General features: G+C 44.7%; 1 protein-coding gene across 1 annotated transcript in view; it reads right to left on the reverse strand.

The window, feature by feature from the left end:
• LOC119720028 (protein TANC1-like) overlaps window positions 1–14,161 on the reverse strand; it is an 87,480-nt gene continuing 73,319 nt past the window's right edge. The window contains exons 13-24 of the mRNA XM_038189531.1: window positions 12,752–13,407; window positions 11,959–12,193; window positions 11,553–11,789; window positions 10,654–10,833; window positions 9,839–9,929; window positions 9,058–9,315; window positions 7,979–8,154; window positions 7,432–7,564; window positions 6,964–7,055; window positions 5,082–5,228; window positions 3,867–3,967; window positions 1–2,798 (exon numbers count right to left, since the gene is read on the reverse strand). Coding sequence (XP_038045459.1) covers window positions 1,376–2,798; window positions 3,867–3,967; window positions 5,082–5,228; window positions 6,964–7,055; window positions 7,432–7,564; window positions 7,979–8,154; window positions 9,058–9,315; window positions 9,839–9,929; window positions 10,654–10,833; window positions 11,553–11,789; window positions 11,959–12,193; window positions 12,752–13,407 — 3,729 coding nt within the window. The 3' untranslated portion in view covers window positions 1–1,375. The remainder of the gene's footprint in view (window positions 2,799–3,866; window positions 3,968–5,081; window positions 5,229–6,963; window positions 7,056–7,431; window positions 7,565–7,978; window positions 8,155–9,057; window positions 9,316–9,838; window positions 9,930–10,653; window positions 10,834–11,552; window positions 11,790–11,958; window positions 12,194–12,751; window positions 13,408–14,161) is intronic.

Here is a 14,161-nt window from a genome sequence, read left to right on the forward strand (position 1 = left end):
CTGAAGCTTCATCAGGTTAGTTGTTCAGTATCCTTCATTAGATTTTGAACACTTTTGTTGCTTCAAACGAACAAAATGCACAAATTACAAATGATGGACTATATCTTTAAGCACAACACCGACCAAACAAAATGTCTATGAAAATTTCTATGTAGATGACTTTGATTACCCTTATTGGCTTGGACGAGAAATAAACATCTCAAACTAAAGTAAAGGATAGTAAAGAGGGATGTACATTTTAAACTGAATACTTGCATATAATTGAGTGAATCGACTAAAACGCTTCAGCTACGAGATCCCATATCTATAACACACAAGTTTAAACTTTCAGCAAATAAGTGCCTAAATACATTGGTTGTTTTTATGTAATGTGCCATTGTAATAAGATTTTTATATAGAATACCGGATGCTTCACGATACGCTGCACCTCCAGTTTTTAACTCTTCAGTCAAGGTAGCATTTTGGCCATGCATGCTCACCCATAAAGCGGTTTTTCTTGTGATATTTCATATTTGCAATACGTGAGAAGCAGTTGGATGCCTTTCAAATAGAAAAGAAATTTGATGTACTGACTAGCCCACACATCTATTATGACTTATCGCACGATTACGACATCCCAAAATATGCCCCATCAACTGTTTTGTATTACAAACTTTTTTGTATTGTAAAATGTCCGTACTGTAGACATGTATGGCATGTTATATGCTGTTCTCTATTCGCCGTATTTCAGTCAAGAGAAAAGTGTTGTTTTTTTCCTGCCATGTCACTGTACAAACCACGAGTGTCAAGTTACATTTTTTTTTGGAAGGAGGGAGAAAATGGAAAATTAAGTTGCGTAGATTCATTTCAAAATACCTCACAAACAGAAGTAAGTGCTACAGGCTTACATCACAGTCAATCTATGGCAGATAATTTTGATTTTTTTTAATAAATAAAATGAGCAGGGAAAAAAATGAAATAAGGAGAGACAACCAGCACATGAAATTTGGAATCAGTTTGGTTGAAGACACTGAAAAATTACTTTCACAATTTGGCAGAACAAACACAGCTCCGCATTAAATGCAAACATCCTTTTAAATTTGTGAGGACTACAAACATAATTTTAGTAGCCAAAGGCAAATCACTTAAATAAATGTTATTTCCGAAACTGAATTCATTAAATTTTGAATTTGGGTACAATTAAGTCAAAAGTAAATTGTCTACATAACTGTCTGATTACTTGGGCGTGGTATTACCAAATTGGAGACACTACATAAATTTTCAATCATTTTCGGCCTCATTGCATTGTCAGTTTAAGGATTCACAATCCTGAAAAATTACAAATAGTTTTAAATTGTGAAAACAAGGATTCAGAAAATGAGAAGTTTGGTTTTGGTTATAGAGAGGTTGGACCAATGAACAGGGTTTGTGCCGAGGGTCTTGGGAACTCCTGTCCCGACGTCATACTCTGCTGCGGTTGAAGGGACCCACTGCTACCCTGACGCACTACAGGTTGCGCTGGCTGCTGGCGGTTGGCGTTCACTGGTTCCCCGTACTGCGGGGAGGCATGTTGTACGGCTGGTTGGGGGACCACAGTCCTGATGACTCCCTGTTGGTGGGGGTCAGTCTCTGAGTGATGGGATGCCAGCGGGGAGGCCTGGCGTGGCAGGACAGCCCGGTGCGCCATGGGTTTTGGCACGGGCGCCGACTGGGCCAGGTTCTCAATACTTCCCTCGTCCGAGTTATCTAAAGTGTAGCTGAGTCGGTGGGAGACCACTGGCTCCCCGATGTCTCTACGCTGCTTATTTCTCAGCTTGATTGGTGGCTGGGACGGTTTGGTTGAAGCGTTGGGTTGACTGGCTGGCCCTGTGTCGGGGGGTTTACTTTGGAAGTTGCCAGAGGAGGGAACCCTTGCGACTGGGGTCTCTTCATCTGGACGTCTGGGTAGCGGCCGGTAGGCCATTGGGTTGGAAACCATTGGGTGGGTGTTGGTACTCGGGGCGTGTTTGCTCACAGGGTGAGAGGCCACGGGGATGAAGTTTGCAGGGTGGGGCGACTGGTTGGCGGTTTTGACCGTCGACGGTCTGGGGGCGCTGTTGTTGTTAAACGGCACGGAATTGTTGGTCTTGCGCTGCAAGGACTGAGCATGCTGTCGTGCGGTTACCTGTTGTTGCGGTTGCTGCTGCGGCCTGGCAGTGTGCTGTCTTGAAAACTGTTCCTGAGGAATCTGTTTGCTGACTTGCTGAGCCACGGGCTTGCCACCGCCCGAGGGCTGCCCCAGCGCGATCTGTAAGGTCAGAGGTCGCTGGATGTCCTGGTTCCCCGCATCCCCCGAGTAGGGGCCCTGGGGATCCCCCATGAGTAGGGTACCAGTGACCGGGTAGGAATTGGCGGTGCCGGAGTAGGCAATCTGAGCACTGGTGGGCACCGCTTGCGAGTTGGTTACCATTCTAGTGGAAATACTTCTCGGCGCCGACCCTGTCCTCGGCTGATCCTCATTCATCGTGGATGACGACACCAGGCGTTGCTGGATCGGACCGGGCTCGCTCCCTGGCAGGACCCCGTCTCTCTTGGTCGCATCAGGTGGGGAGATCTCGTTCTCCGAGGCCTGAGAGCTGCCGGGCTGGGAGTTGGGAACTCCCGAGTCTCTGCCCTGGTCGTTGTCGGCCGGCGAGTCCTTGGTGGCGGGGATATCCTTCTGTTTCTTGGTCTCATCTTTGCACTCTTCCTTGACGCGGACTAGGAGACGACGGACTTCGCGGTTGTTGGGAGCCAACTTGATAGCCTCCAACAAGTCTTGCAGGGCAGGGCCAAATTGCCTGAAACGAAGAGGGAAAGAGGGAGATTAATCCAGTGAAACCGTGGTGATATTTATTTGATTTCAAAAGAGGACGTTCATGCCAGAGTTGTAATTTAGACATCACAACCAGTGTTGTATTCGAGTATTTTTTTCCGAGTACCGAGTACTGCTGAGTACTTCGGTTGCCAAGTATGAGTACGAGTACGAGTACGAGTACCTCCGAGTACAAGAACGGGTCTCCGAGTTTGAGTACTTGTACTTCCGAGTATGAGTATGAGTACGAGTACTCGCATTTCCGAATACGGCCATACAGCAGATGGTTCATTGTGCGTAATTTGCCCAGGCCCAGTCAGACCGTTATACAGACCCACTCACGGCCAGCTGTTAAATGTGTTTGTCCGGACGTGCACAGAGGAAAATCAGGAATTTTCGATTTCTCCACAAGCCAATCAACCATTTCAAACTGAAAGTATTGATAAAATAAGGCCATGGTAAGTAAGGCTGTAAACCATGTTTTCCCACCGAGTACTGCTATTCGAGTACGAGTACTTTAATGATCGAGTACAATTTCGACATGTCGAGTACGAGTACTTATTTGCTGCCCGAGTACGAGTACTTTGACATTCAAGTACGAGTACGAGTACTCAAAAAAAGTACTCGAGTAGTACTGGAGTACGAGTACCGAGTACGAGTACTTCAACACTGATCACAACTCATGGATGATGGAAAGTAAAATCACAAGTCACAAAGTAATTTGAAGTGAGACAATAATGGTTGTGCCTTGATATGCTTTGGGCTGATCGGGCACTATACTCCGGAAATTACACGCGCGCAATGTCTTGACGCGCGTCTAGTTCACGCTGACGCGAATTCATGCACTAGCTTATATTAGTGAACCAGACGTGACCGTGTTTCAGCCAACCAGGATGAAGAACCAGCAAGAGGTGTGTTATATTGCTACCTAGCACATCCCCTAGATATCTCAAAAGAATTCCTGAGATTCTGGTAACACAAATGACCAACACAAAAGGGGGAGGGGTTTCCTCCGTCACATATTGTGCTACATATGACCATGCGGGCATCATACCTGATAGCGCGTTTGGCCCGGGCTCTGGCATAGAATGCCTCAAAGCACTTTGGTTTGATCTCCAGCGCCTTGGTAGACAACTCAATGGCTCCTGGTATGTCCTGAAATGATGCACACAATCGCAACAGACGTCAGTGGGTTTTATCAAACACAAAACATGACCCAAATTTATCACTATTGTGTAGTTTATACGAAATATTCTGACCTTTCAGATTTATAAAATACATTTCCTCTTTGATTTATAAAAACATTTCTGGTTTGTCTTCCCAGTTGAACATGATCTTCAATAATCACATTTGTATAGTTCCTGGAAACTTCACCTCCTTCATTCAGCATTTGGCGGGATTCAAAACAAAATCATTACAATGAAACTTTTTCGGAACCAGTTCTGAAGTACAGTGAAATCTTGATAAGTCAAACTCTGATAACTCAAAACAAATGTTAAGTCAAACAAAGAATCCATTGCCTTCAGTAGTAAAACAATGATATACAACCCTGCTTAACTCAAAACTCTGCTTAAGTCAAATTTGGAACCTGTTCCCTTGAGGTTTGATATATCGAGATTTTCCATTAACTTGAGTGACATAATATCCCAAATTTCCGTTTTCATCAGCTTATCGGTGTTACATTCCAACTAGACCGTAGTCCCAACTTAAGCTGGAACTATCCCACCTTAAGTGTGCCAGTTGCAACACTTTAGTTGGGACGGTCCCAACCTAAGTTTGGACCGATAGTCAACTTTGGGTGTAACATCCTCATAAGAAAAAGTCCAGGTCTCCCGTTTATCTTCGTCTCCTTGCCACAATACAGCAATGTGTGTAATGTGTCATGCCCAAGGACACAAGAACCCAGCGCCAAATTTCATGGAACTGCTAAGCAGGAAATTGCTTAGCAAAAATAAACGTTAAGCAAGAATGAGCTGAGAACCTGTCACAAACAGTGTACAATCCCATCACATTTTGACCGGTAACCCGTTTCTGCTAAGCGAATATTTGAATCGACAAAATTAGCTGGCCTAACGTTTGAGAAAGTTCTTGCTCAAGATGGAAACATCAGGCTGGCTAACTTTGTTGATTTGTATATTTCAGGTCAATGCAGTCAGTAAGCAGTTTTTTAAGCAGTTTTATTTATTTCAAGCGAATATATTTGTTTGTGTGCTTAGCACCTCCCTGCAATTGATCTCTGGTCCCCTAGGCTGGGATTCGAACCCCTCACCTCTAGTTTCCTTTTACACCTGGACACGTTGAGTAGGAGGTTGACCTTCAGCTCCTTGAAGGTCCGGATCTCGTCACCAAATGCCTCCGTCGGGTACTTCTTGAGAGCGCACTGATATTTGTGGCACGCTTCCCGCCACTTCTCTTTCTGTAAATGGCAAGGCAGACACAGACAGTGCAAAAGTATGTGAAAAAGAACTCTGAAAAAGACTTCTTTAAAGCCACATCATACTCGGCGCGAAAGTGAACACTGTTATTTCTCAACAAAAGTTTAACACATTTCAACACCTGTGGATTTCCCTGTTAATGTTTTGACATTAATTAACTTCACAGAGATTCTGCATAGGTACGAACTGGCCCCCAAAATAACTAATGCGTACGAATTGGCCCCAAAATATAACTAACACAGAAAAAAAAATCATAAGAGAATTGTAGACCCCTTTGCAAAGGTGCGCTTACCCCTCTGAATGATGAAAATGACATAGCGCAACTACTGGAGGTTACTTAAGTACAACCTCTGCTATATGCCCACGCTCGGGTTAATTTGTCTTGTGTGCCAATGCAACAGGTTTGTGCTCAATAAGGCCTGCTTCAAACGTCAAACTTCTGCCGTGTCTAATTCAATTCATTGCAGTCGGCAAAAAAAGCGGCAGGTGCTTCAAACGTCAATTTTCTGTTGAACGTAATTTGGTCGTTCAAGATGGTGGACCAAGACAGGAGACATATGATACTGCGACAAATTCTTTCTGCGAGGAGGCGGCGCTCTCTCCTTCAACAGGCAAATTTATTGGAGGTGATTTTAACAAGGAGAGTTTTCATTGTTTGTTCATTAATCCTGCTGCTCCTCCTTTCTCGAGAAAATGTCACAACATCCCAATCCTGTCGGCGTTTAGTCAAGAATACGGGTTGGCTGGATATGAAGCTTAATAGGAATTTGGAGAGGAGATTCAAAAAGGCATTTCGGGTTTCCAGGCCAACCTTTGAAACATGTCCATAAGGCGCCGCCATTTTGTTTTAACACTGAAAAGGAAACAGCCGGCGGCGCATGCGCATATTAAAAGGGTACCACTGAGATTCTGAGTTGGGACGTGCCAATTGAATTCGACAAGGCAAAAATTCACCGTTTGAAGCCGTGCTGCTCTTCTGCCACTCAGAAAGCCTGCTGTTGCTTCAAATATTGACTTTCTGCAATGTCTTATTCAAATTTAGGGCCATTAGTTGAATTTGGGCGATTCCCAATGCAGTGCGCCACTAAGAGTTTGCCACGAAGAGTTCATTTTTCCCAGTGCATTGTGGGAGATGGTCGACAAATTCACAGCGCGGGACATTTGAAATTGTTCGTTTTTCCAGTCAGTAGTTCGTAAAGGTATGCTTCGAGTATCTGTTTGCCCTTTTGTTTTCTTTTTATCAATGTGGTGTTTTTTGTGAGGTGGCAGAACGCTATTCCCCAATCTATAACAAATTAGTTCAAGTTGTCTACTGACACTCATTCAAATGGGCCATGTTTTGTCGACCGTAAACTAGAAAAATGGACTCTCCATGGCACACTCTTGGTGGCGCACTGCATTGTGAATCGCCCGAATTAGACACGGCAGAAGTTCAATGTTTGAAGCAGGCCCTAGTTGTATACTGGTTTCACACATTCTGCATCACATGCAACTGAGCCAGTCCGTGCTCGTGATGTGTCCTGCACTGGTTCTTACGAGTAGGCCGCATAGTGCCATCTACAGTTCTTGCACAAAGTGGCATATGTGGCAAAATGCCTTGTTAGGCCTTAGCTATAGCTTGCAATTACAAATGTGCCTGTGGAAGCTGCTGTAGCCACTGCCCACAGATACCCCTGTTATGCCTGCTGTAGCCAAGTAATGCCAGTATGGCTTTACCTTGTAGAGAGCGTTTCCATCGTCCATGAGTTTCTTGAGGAGTAGGACCAGGATGTCTGGCTTGGAGGTGGCCATGGCCCAGGCAGCAGGTCCTATACAGAGGAATATAACTCAATCAGCTTGACGTAGCGCATTAACCCTGACAGAACTCAACCCATCAAACCCCAACGGCATGTTTCGTTGGAATCTGTCAGGATGGGTACAGTACCCCTAAACTGAAAGTCTTTTACATTGGGTTGCCGCACCTCCAGAATCAAAGTCAGAAATATGTGTGTGCAGTTTCCCATGTGGTGTTGGAATTTGCCAGGATGGGTATGGTTCCTAGTAATCATGCTAGGGAGTTAGGGTTAGAGGGCCATTTTGACAGTTGGACTTATCTGGAGAAAAACTGTTCGTAAAACAAATTCCTGATGACATGAACCTGAACTGTGGAAAAGTTGCAGGCCTGCTAATGTAGTGTTTCCTTACCTAACTTAGCTCCCTTCTTGAGTAGTACTGAGACAACCGAAGTGTTCCTGCAGCCGATTGCCCTATCTAGAGGCCGCATGCCACTGCTATCCACGTGCTCAATGGTCGCACCTTTCTCTACTAGCAGCTGCACCTGGGTTGAAAAATATATTAGATTCTTAAGTAAGATTTGAGGCTTTGCATGGTGGAGATACTAAATAATGAAAGGTTTGTGGAAACACCATGTGGGAATAATTTCTCAAACTAAGAGAATGGTTCTAAAAAGAACCAGAGGTATAAACTTGACGTTCCAGTCAGTATGCTCTGACCGTCTTCAGGAGGTTTCCGCAAACTTTTAATTAGATTCTTACTTAAATCAACAAAATAGAAACTGTAAAATAAGAGGGCCTTGATATTTTAGGATCAAAGCATCAGGCCCTCAAAATTATAAAAGTTGTAAATGTTCAGGTCAGTCTAGTTGGTTAGAAATTTACAGCAGGTTTTGATTTCTTATAACAAGGAAAAGAAATCTCAGGTGATAAACATCATTCACAATTAACATCCTTACCACTTGTGGATCTCCAAAGAAAGCAGCCAGGTCCAGCGGCGTGCGGCCGTTCTTGTCGGCGTGGTCAATGGCGGAACCTCTCTCCAGCAGCGACCGGACGATGTTGAAGTGACCCTTGAGACACGCCCAGCACAACGCCGTCAGCCCCTCCTTGTCACACTTGTGGACGGACGCGCCTGGGGGATACAGAGCGACAAGAAACAGAGTGAATGCTGGAATGCTGCGGACCATTGCACTGCCATAACAGAGCATTTGGAGAGGTCAAAAATATTTTAACTTTGCATCAAAAAGTGCAAGGCAAGTCCATCTTACTTTATTGAGCAGCCGAGATCCCCACCTCCCCCCCCCCCCACCCCAGTGGAAAGGTCCCAAAATCTCACATCTGACTCATTTTGCATCAAGTGTTTTTAAAGGCAAATAGGATCATATGCATTTATCTCAACAGTACCCTAGCAAATTATTATCAAAAAGCTTACTTGGATTAAAGATCATATTGGAACTAACCACCACGTTAAATTATTCTGTCTGGCTTTCTGCCATTTAGAAGAAATCAAGAAACCAACAATCACTCAATTGACTAATTTTTTTTAGTAAAGAGTCCTGGACGAAACTAGTGTTTCGTGATCAAGAGGTTGTGCGTGTTTTTTTTTTCATTATTTCTCGAAAAGTGTTACATCCACTGAGCTGAAACTCAGGTTAGGTTTTGAACATTCTTCTTTGGATTTTGAGCAGTGTTATTATTGGAAACGAACAAAATGTATGAAAAAAGCAAATGACCCTATATGCCTTTAACCCTAACCCTGCTGAATGCAACAGGATCTAACTATATCATACACCTGATGGTGCCTGTTGGATTGAGCAGTAAACCCCTGGTGTACATTCCTGATTGCAATATGTTGAAATCAGCGGGCAACTGAACCGCATTATAATCCCAAGTTGGACTCCGTTGAATTCAGTAGACAACTGAAAATAAGGCCCAGTGGATTGAACAGGAAACTCCGGTTGGACTCTGTTGGATTTAGCAGGGTGGTCCTGAGGAACTACTAGGGGGTTAGGGTTACAGCAAGTCCACCCCTCACCTTTACTGAGCAGCACTTCCAGGACGGCCAGGTGGCCCTCTCCCGCGGCCAGCATGAGAGGCGTCCGGCCATGCCGGTCGCTCTCCTCCAACGCAGCGTGGTTGAACAGCAGAATGTCCACTATCTCCCAATGGCCGCGCCTGACAGCGCAGATCAGCGGCGACATCTGGGTCGTGTTGGGGGCGTGGACCGAGGCGCCGCGCTTCAGCAGGAGCTTGAGGACCTCGGCGCGGCCGTTGGTGCAGGCTGCGGTCAGCGCTGGTGGAGTGGAGAGACCAAAAAGAAACATGCTACTTTGGATTTGGTTGGCATTTACACATTAACATATTCAAATTGAAATATGTTTACAAACTTCCAAAACATTTGAACAGAACCCGAGCAGTTTGTCGACTTTGGGGAATTGTAAGCTAAGAGAATCAGTCCGGCAGGCTTGTACCCCTTCACAAATGTGTAGTCAATTGCAAAGAAAATGCGGAAAAACTAATTATGCAAAATTATGAGCAGTTTTTAAAAAAGCCAGTTTTCTCCAATGCTGGTCTGCCGACCAGCGTTGGAAAAAATACAATTTTTCTTGAAAATGTCAGCACACCAGGAGCCACGATTTACAGGGTGCTTTAGAATGTCATTCCTTAACAATCTAGTAAGATATTTCGTGATAATTTGATCATTTCGTTTTTTGATGTTTGCAAGTGTTGTATCTTCCCTTAAACAGTCTGATTCGCTAATTTTTCTCAAAACAGTCACATATAAGTTTGTTTATATAAAAGCTCTGTTCTCTTACCTGTTTCTCCCATGAGTGAGTCTATCTGATCAATGGCAACCAGGTGACTGTCAGCCTCGGGCCCGGGCAGATCAAGCAGAAAACTACACACCTAACAATCAGAGAAAAAATCCCTATGAAAACCAATAGTCATTATAGTTAATGATTGGCTCCTTCTATGGGCTCCATGCGCCGATGAAACAGGGTGCCCTTTTACCTAGCAATGACGTCCCATGGGCGGGACATTTCGCTGGTTGACGTGCACCGTTCCTTGTGTGTGACGCACGTACACCAGGGGATTTGTACTATGTAGGCCTACACGCAGTGGCCACGCTTCGCGGCAAATGAATTGCAGTCAGGCAAGATGGCGTCGGTCGCTCACCCCCAACTGTTCCTTCTTTGCCGGTGAGGGGGTACTTGTGAACGGAGCGGATACTGCACTGTTTTTTCTATAATTGAGTTCTACCTGGCATAAAGCATTACCACAGATGCTAACTAAAGATCACCGAATTCCACAAGTATTTTTTAGGCTAAATCTTTGGGTAATTATCTATAGTAGAAACCGTCGCCTCCTCTTATATTATAGATCCAAATGAAATTTTACAATACAAAATATTCAGCACTTTTATAAAAATGTCGCCGTGCCATTTTCATCCATTTTTTTGAAATTTAATTTTTAAAAATCAGACTTTACAGGGAAAGGATCAACAGAAAATTTGGAATTTTGGAAATAATGTCGGATTTCCAATTCGGAAAAGTTTCATCTCTAATAAATTAAGCTAAAGAGACTTTCAAAGAGTTTTTCTACAAACATCCACATTTATTAAAAGGAATACCTCTTTGTGTCCGTTGCCGGCCGCTGCCACAAACGCCTGCTGGGATATGGTCCTCCTATGCAGCTGGTCGGTCTCCTGCCCCGTCCAATCACATTGCAGGAGGAAGCTGAGAGCAGCTAGGTGGCCGTGCTCGGCAGCATGGACCACTGAGCACCTATTGGTCTTGTCGGCATCAACGACCTGAGACAGGGGCAACATTACAGATGTGTGCAAGAGGTATACAGATCACTTCTATAAATTTGGTGTGCACTTTTTTCCTGTCCCTTTTTCATACGACATCTATGATTTCATAATTCTAATGTATTTCTCAATGTAGTTGTCCTCCGAGACCCATTATGAATAGCAAACAAACAAAAAATCCTTGAAGTCATTCTTAAAGGTAGAGTAGATCGTTTGTCATTTGTGCAAAGTTTTTTTGCATTTGAGCAACAAAAGTGCTCAAATCTAAAGACGACTGCTTAACAACTAACCTGATGAAGTTTTAGCTCAGTGAACGCTGTATATTCCAAGGAAACGATATTCTAGGATCTTGATTTCAATTCAAAATTTGTGGAGTCATGTTTTGAATTGCGCCCGAAATCAGCATCCGGGACACGTTCTCATTCAGCCGATTGCAGCTACAAGATGTCACACACTGAACCGACAAATTATAGCAACCGCGCTTGTGTGCGTCGTGTCAACACTTGTGCGCACCCATTCACGGATTTGCCTAGTAACACACCAACTACTTACAGCAATTTCCAAAAATGTGTCACTCGACGCATCTTTGAAAATGACTTTTTATTGTTTTCTTCAAAATGACAGCATACCAGAAGGAAACATTTCACAGGGAGAAATATTTTGTTCAATGGGTACCAGTGCGTGAATCCCTCTGATGGTAAAAACACAAAAATGCTTACCAGTGATTTCTTGATGATTAACATGCGCAGGATCTCCAGGTGGCCGTTGGCGGCCGCGTAGCTGAGCGGCGTCATCCCCCGGTCGCACTCCTCGTTCACGTCGGCGTCAAACTCCAGCAGGAGAGACACCATCTCCGTGTGACCCTCCCTGGCCGAGACGCACAGCACGGGGGCGCTGTTCAAGACGTCCGTGTGGTGGTTGGGGTTGGCACCGGCTAGGAGTAGGAGTCTGCTGACCTGCGGGACAAAAAAAAATCAATTAAGGGTCCACTTTTTAAAAACTTTTTTTGCAATGTTTTTCTACTTTACAGCTTCACAAAATTGGTCCCTCATTGCAAAACCCATCAACTATGAGCGCGAAATGACAAACTTCGCCAAAACGAAAAAATAACCAAACGTTTTTTACCTTGACGTTTGGTGAGAAGAGATTACGCCTGGTGGCCAAGCTGAGGGACAGCTGGTCCGTGTTGAGGTGCATCCAGACGGCCTGCAGCTCCCTGGCCGAGAAACCGCCCAGCTGCCGGCCCAGAGTCTTGTAGATGTGGGCCTTCAGGATGTGGTGGCCCAGCTCGAAGGTCTGGTCACGGTTCAGATGCCTTGATTGACGGCTGAGCTTGAAGGCTAGCAGGGCGTGGCCAGATCTAGTTTTAAAATGAGAGACACACAATTATTTCTAAGAAAACGAGATTCAAAAATCAAATAGTAAGATAAAGAATGTATCACTTTGATTTGCCGTAACATTATATGGTAATAACTACTATCACTCAGTAGATATTTAGTTCTAATAAGAACTTGTCCAGCTTACTATCAACTTTCGCTAAGTAGCTTTAGTTCTGATAAGAACAGTCCTGCTTTAAGTTCTAAAAGACCTTGTCTTTAGAACTTAAAGCAGGACTGTCCTTATCAGACTAAATCTACGTAGCGAAAGTTGATAATAAGCAGGACAAGTTCTTATCAGAACTAAATATCTACTGAGCAACAGTAGTTATTACCACATGGTGTTACCGCAAACCGAAAACGATACTGATACTCCACCATGCAAAGCCTGAAATCTTATAAAATAAAAAATCATCTTTTAAAGTCCTGAACATAGTACATACGTACAGACATAGTGATTGCATAGTCTCTTTCCTGAACAAAGTCCAGGCGAGATAAAAATCTCTGTGACCTCAAGAACAAGAAAGTCCACCATGTCTCACCTGTGATCACACATAAACTTGACGCTCTCCCCTTCATCCCTTCGTATCAGCCACTCTCTGAACGACGGGTGATAGAACATCCTCATGCCGTCCTTCCGAAGGCAGAGAAAACTAGACACCATCTCCAGCCGCTGCTTGAAGTCGTCCCTCTCCACGTAGCTGGTGATGTAGCCAGCGTTCATGACCTCGAAGACCATGGGATCCGGGAGAGGGTACAGGGAAGCCAAGGCAATGTTCAGGATGGGAGCTACTCGGTCAAACGCCCTGGTGGTCTGGAACTTGAGATTGCAGAGTAAGAGGTAGACCTCGGAGAGGTTGATGGGCAGGACCTTGTAGCTGGAGCTCTTGAGGACGATGTGGCCCTTCTCGATCAGATCCAGGGTCAGCTTCAGGTAGAGGAAGCAGCCACGGCTCAGCGCCTGCAGGTGACTGCGGAACTTGGACTGGGCCGCGTGCTCCAGCTTGCCGTTCAGCAAGACGTTGTCGCGCACGGCCGGGCTCTGCTGCAAGCGGTAGTTGATGTACTGCTCGGCGTCCTTCTGCACGTGCTCCGAGGAGGCGCTGGTGGCGTTGGCGGTGGACTTGTCCAGGCAGATCTTGTGGAGGGGCAGCATCTTGGTGATGTCTACCAGAGAGCTTCTGATGGTAATGACCACCTTGAAAAATGAAAAGACACAGTCAAAAGTTGAAAAAAGCTGTTAAATAGATGGGCAGTTTCACAGTGTCGGATTACATTTTGGACATTTCAGCAGTGCGCATTATTGTAGTTATAATCATAAAGTGGATTTTAATTTTGATAGAAAGTATCAGTTAGTTTCTACAATGATTTAAAAAAGAAATGATCACCCCGAGGTACTAGAAGCTGACAAACTATTTCCCGAGGGTAAGCGCTTGGTAAAAAGCAAAACTGGCAGCTGATGATGAATGGACCAGTAAGGGTCTAAAGCCTGCCTCAGGTGGACCTGCGAGTTGTTTGCGCCGCGACAGAACCGTAGGAATAAAGCACAAAAGTCATTTTCTGGTCATTAAAAAAACGGGAGAAATCTTGTGATTATCGTGGAACATGCGGCATCTCGACGCAGAATAATCACAACAATGCCCATGTCACCCACAACACGAGGACGATTCACAATAAAATTCTGGTTACGCGCACGACGTTGTAACTTCACACAGGTCGACTGCGACTGATTCCCGCCTGTCAGGAACACATCCCGTCACAGCGCAGAGAAGTTGAAATTTTTCTTCTCTTGCAACTGTTTATTTATTTTTTAGCGCTGACTGATGTCGATCATCTTAATAGTGTCGCAACTACACTCAGGTTGCAAAAAATCAGCAACTGATATGTTCCCGACGGTCATAGCTCAGGCACAGCCTGATCCTGAACAGTCAGCCGCCGACTGATCTGTGTCA

This window comes from Patiria miniata, unplaced genomic scaffold (assembly GCF_015706575.1).
Source record: "Patiria miniata isolate m_02_andy unplaced genomic scaffold, ASM1570657v1 HiC_scaffold_9, whole genome shotgun sequence".
NCBI lineage: Eukaryota > Metazoa > Echinodermata > Asteroidea > Valvatida > Asterinidae > Patiria > Patiria miniata.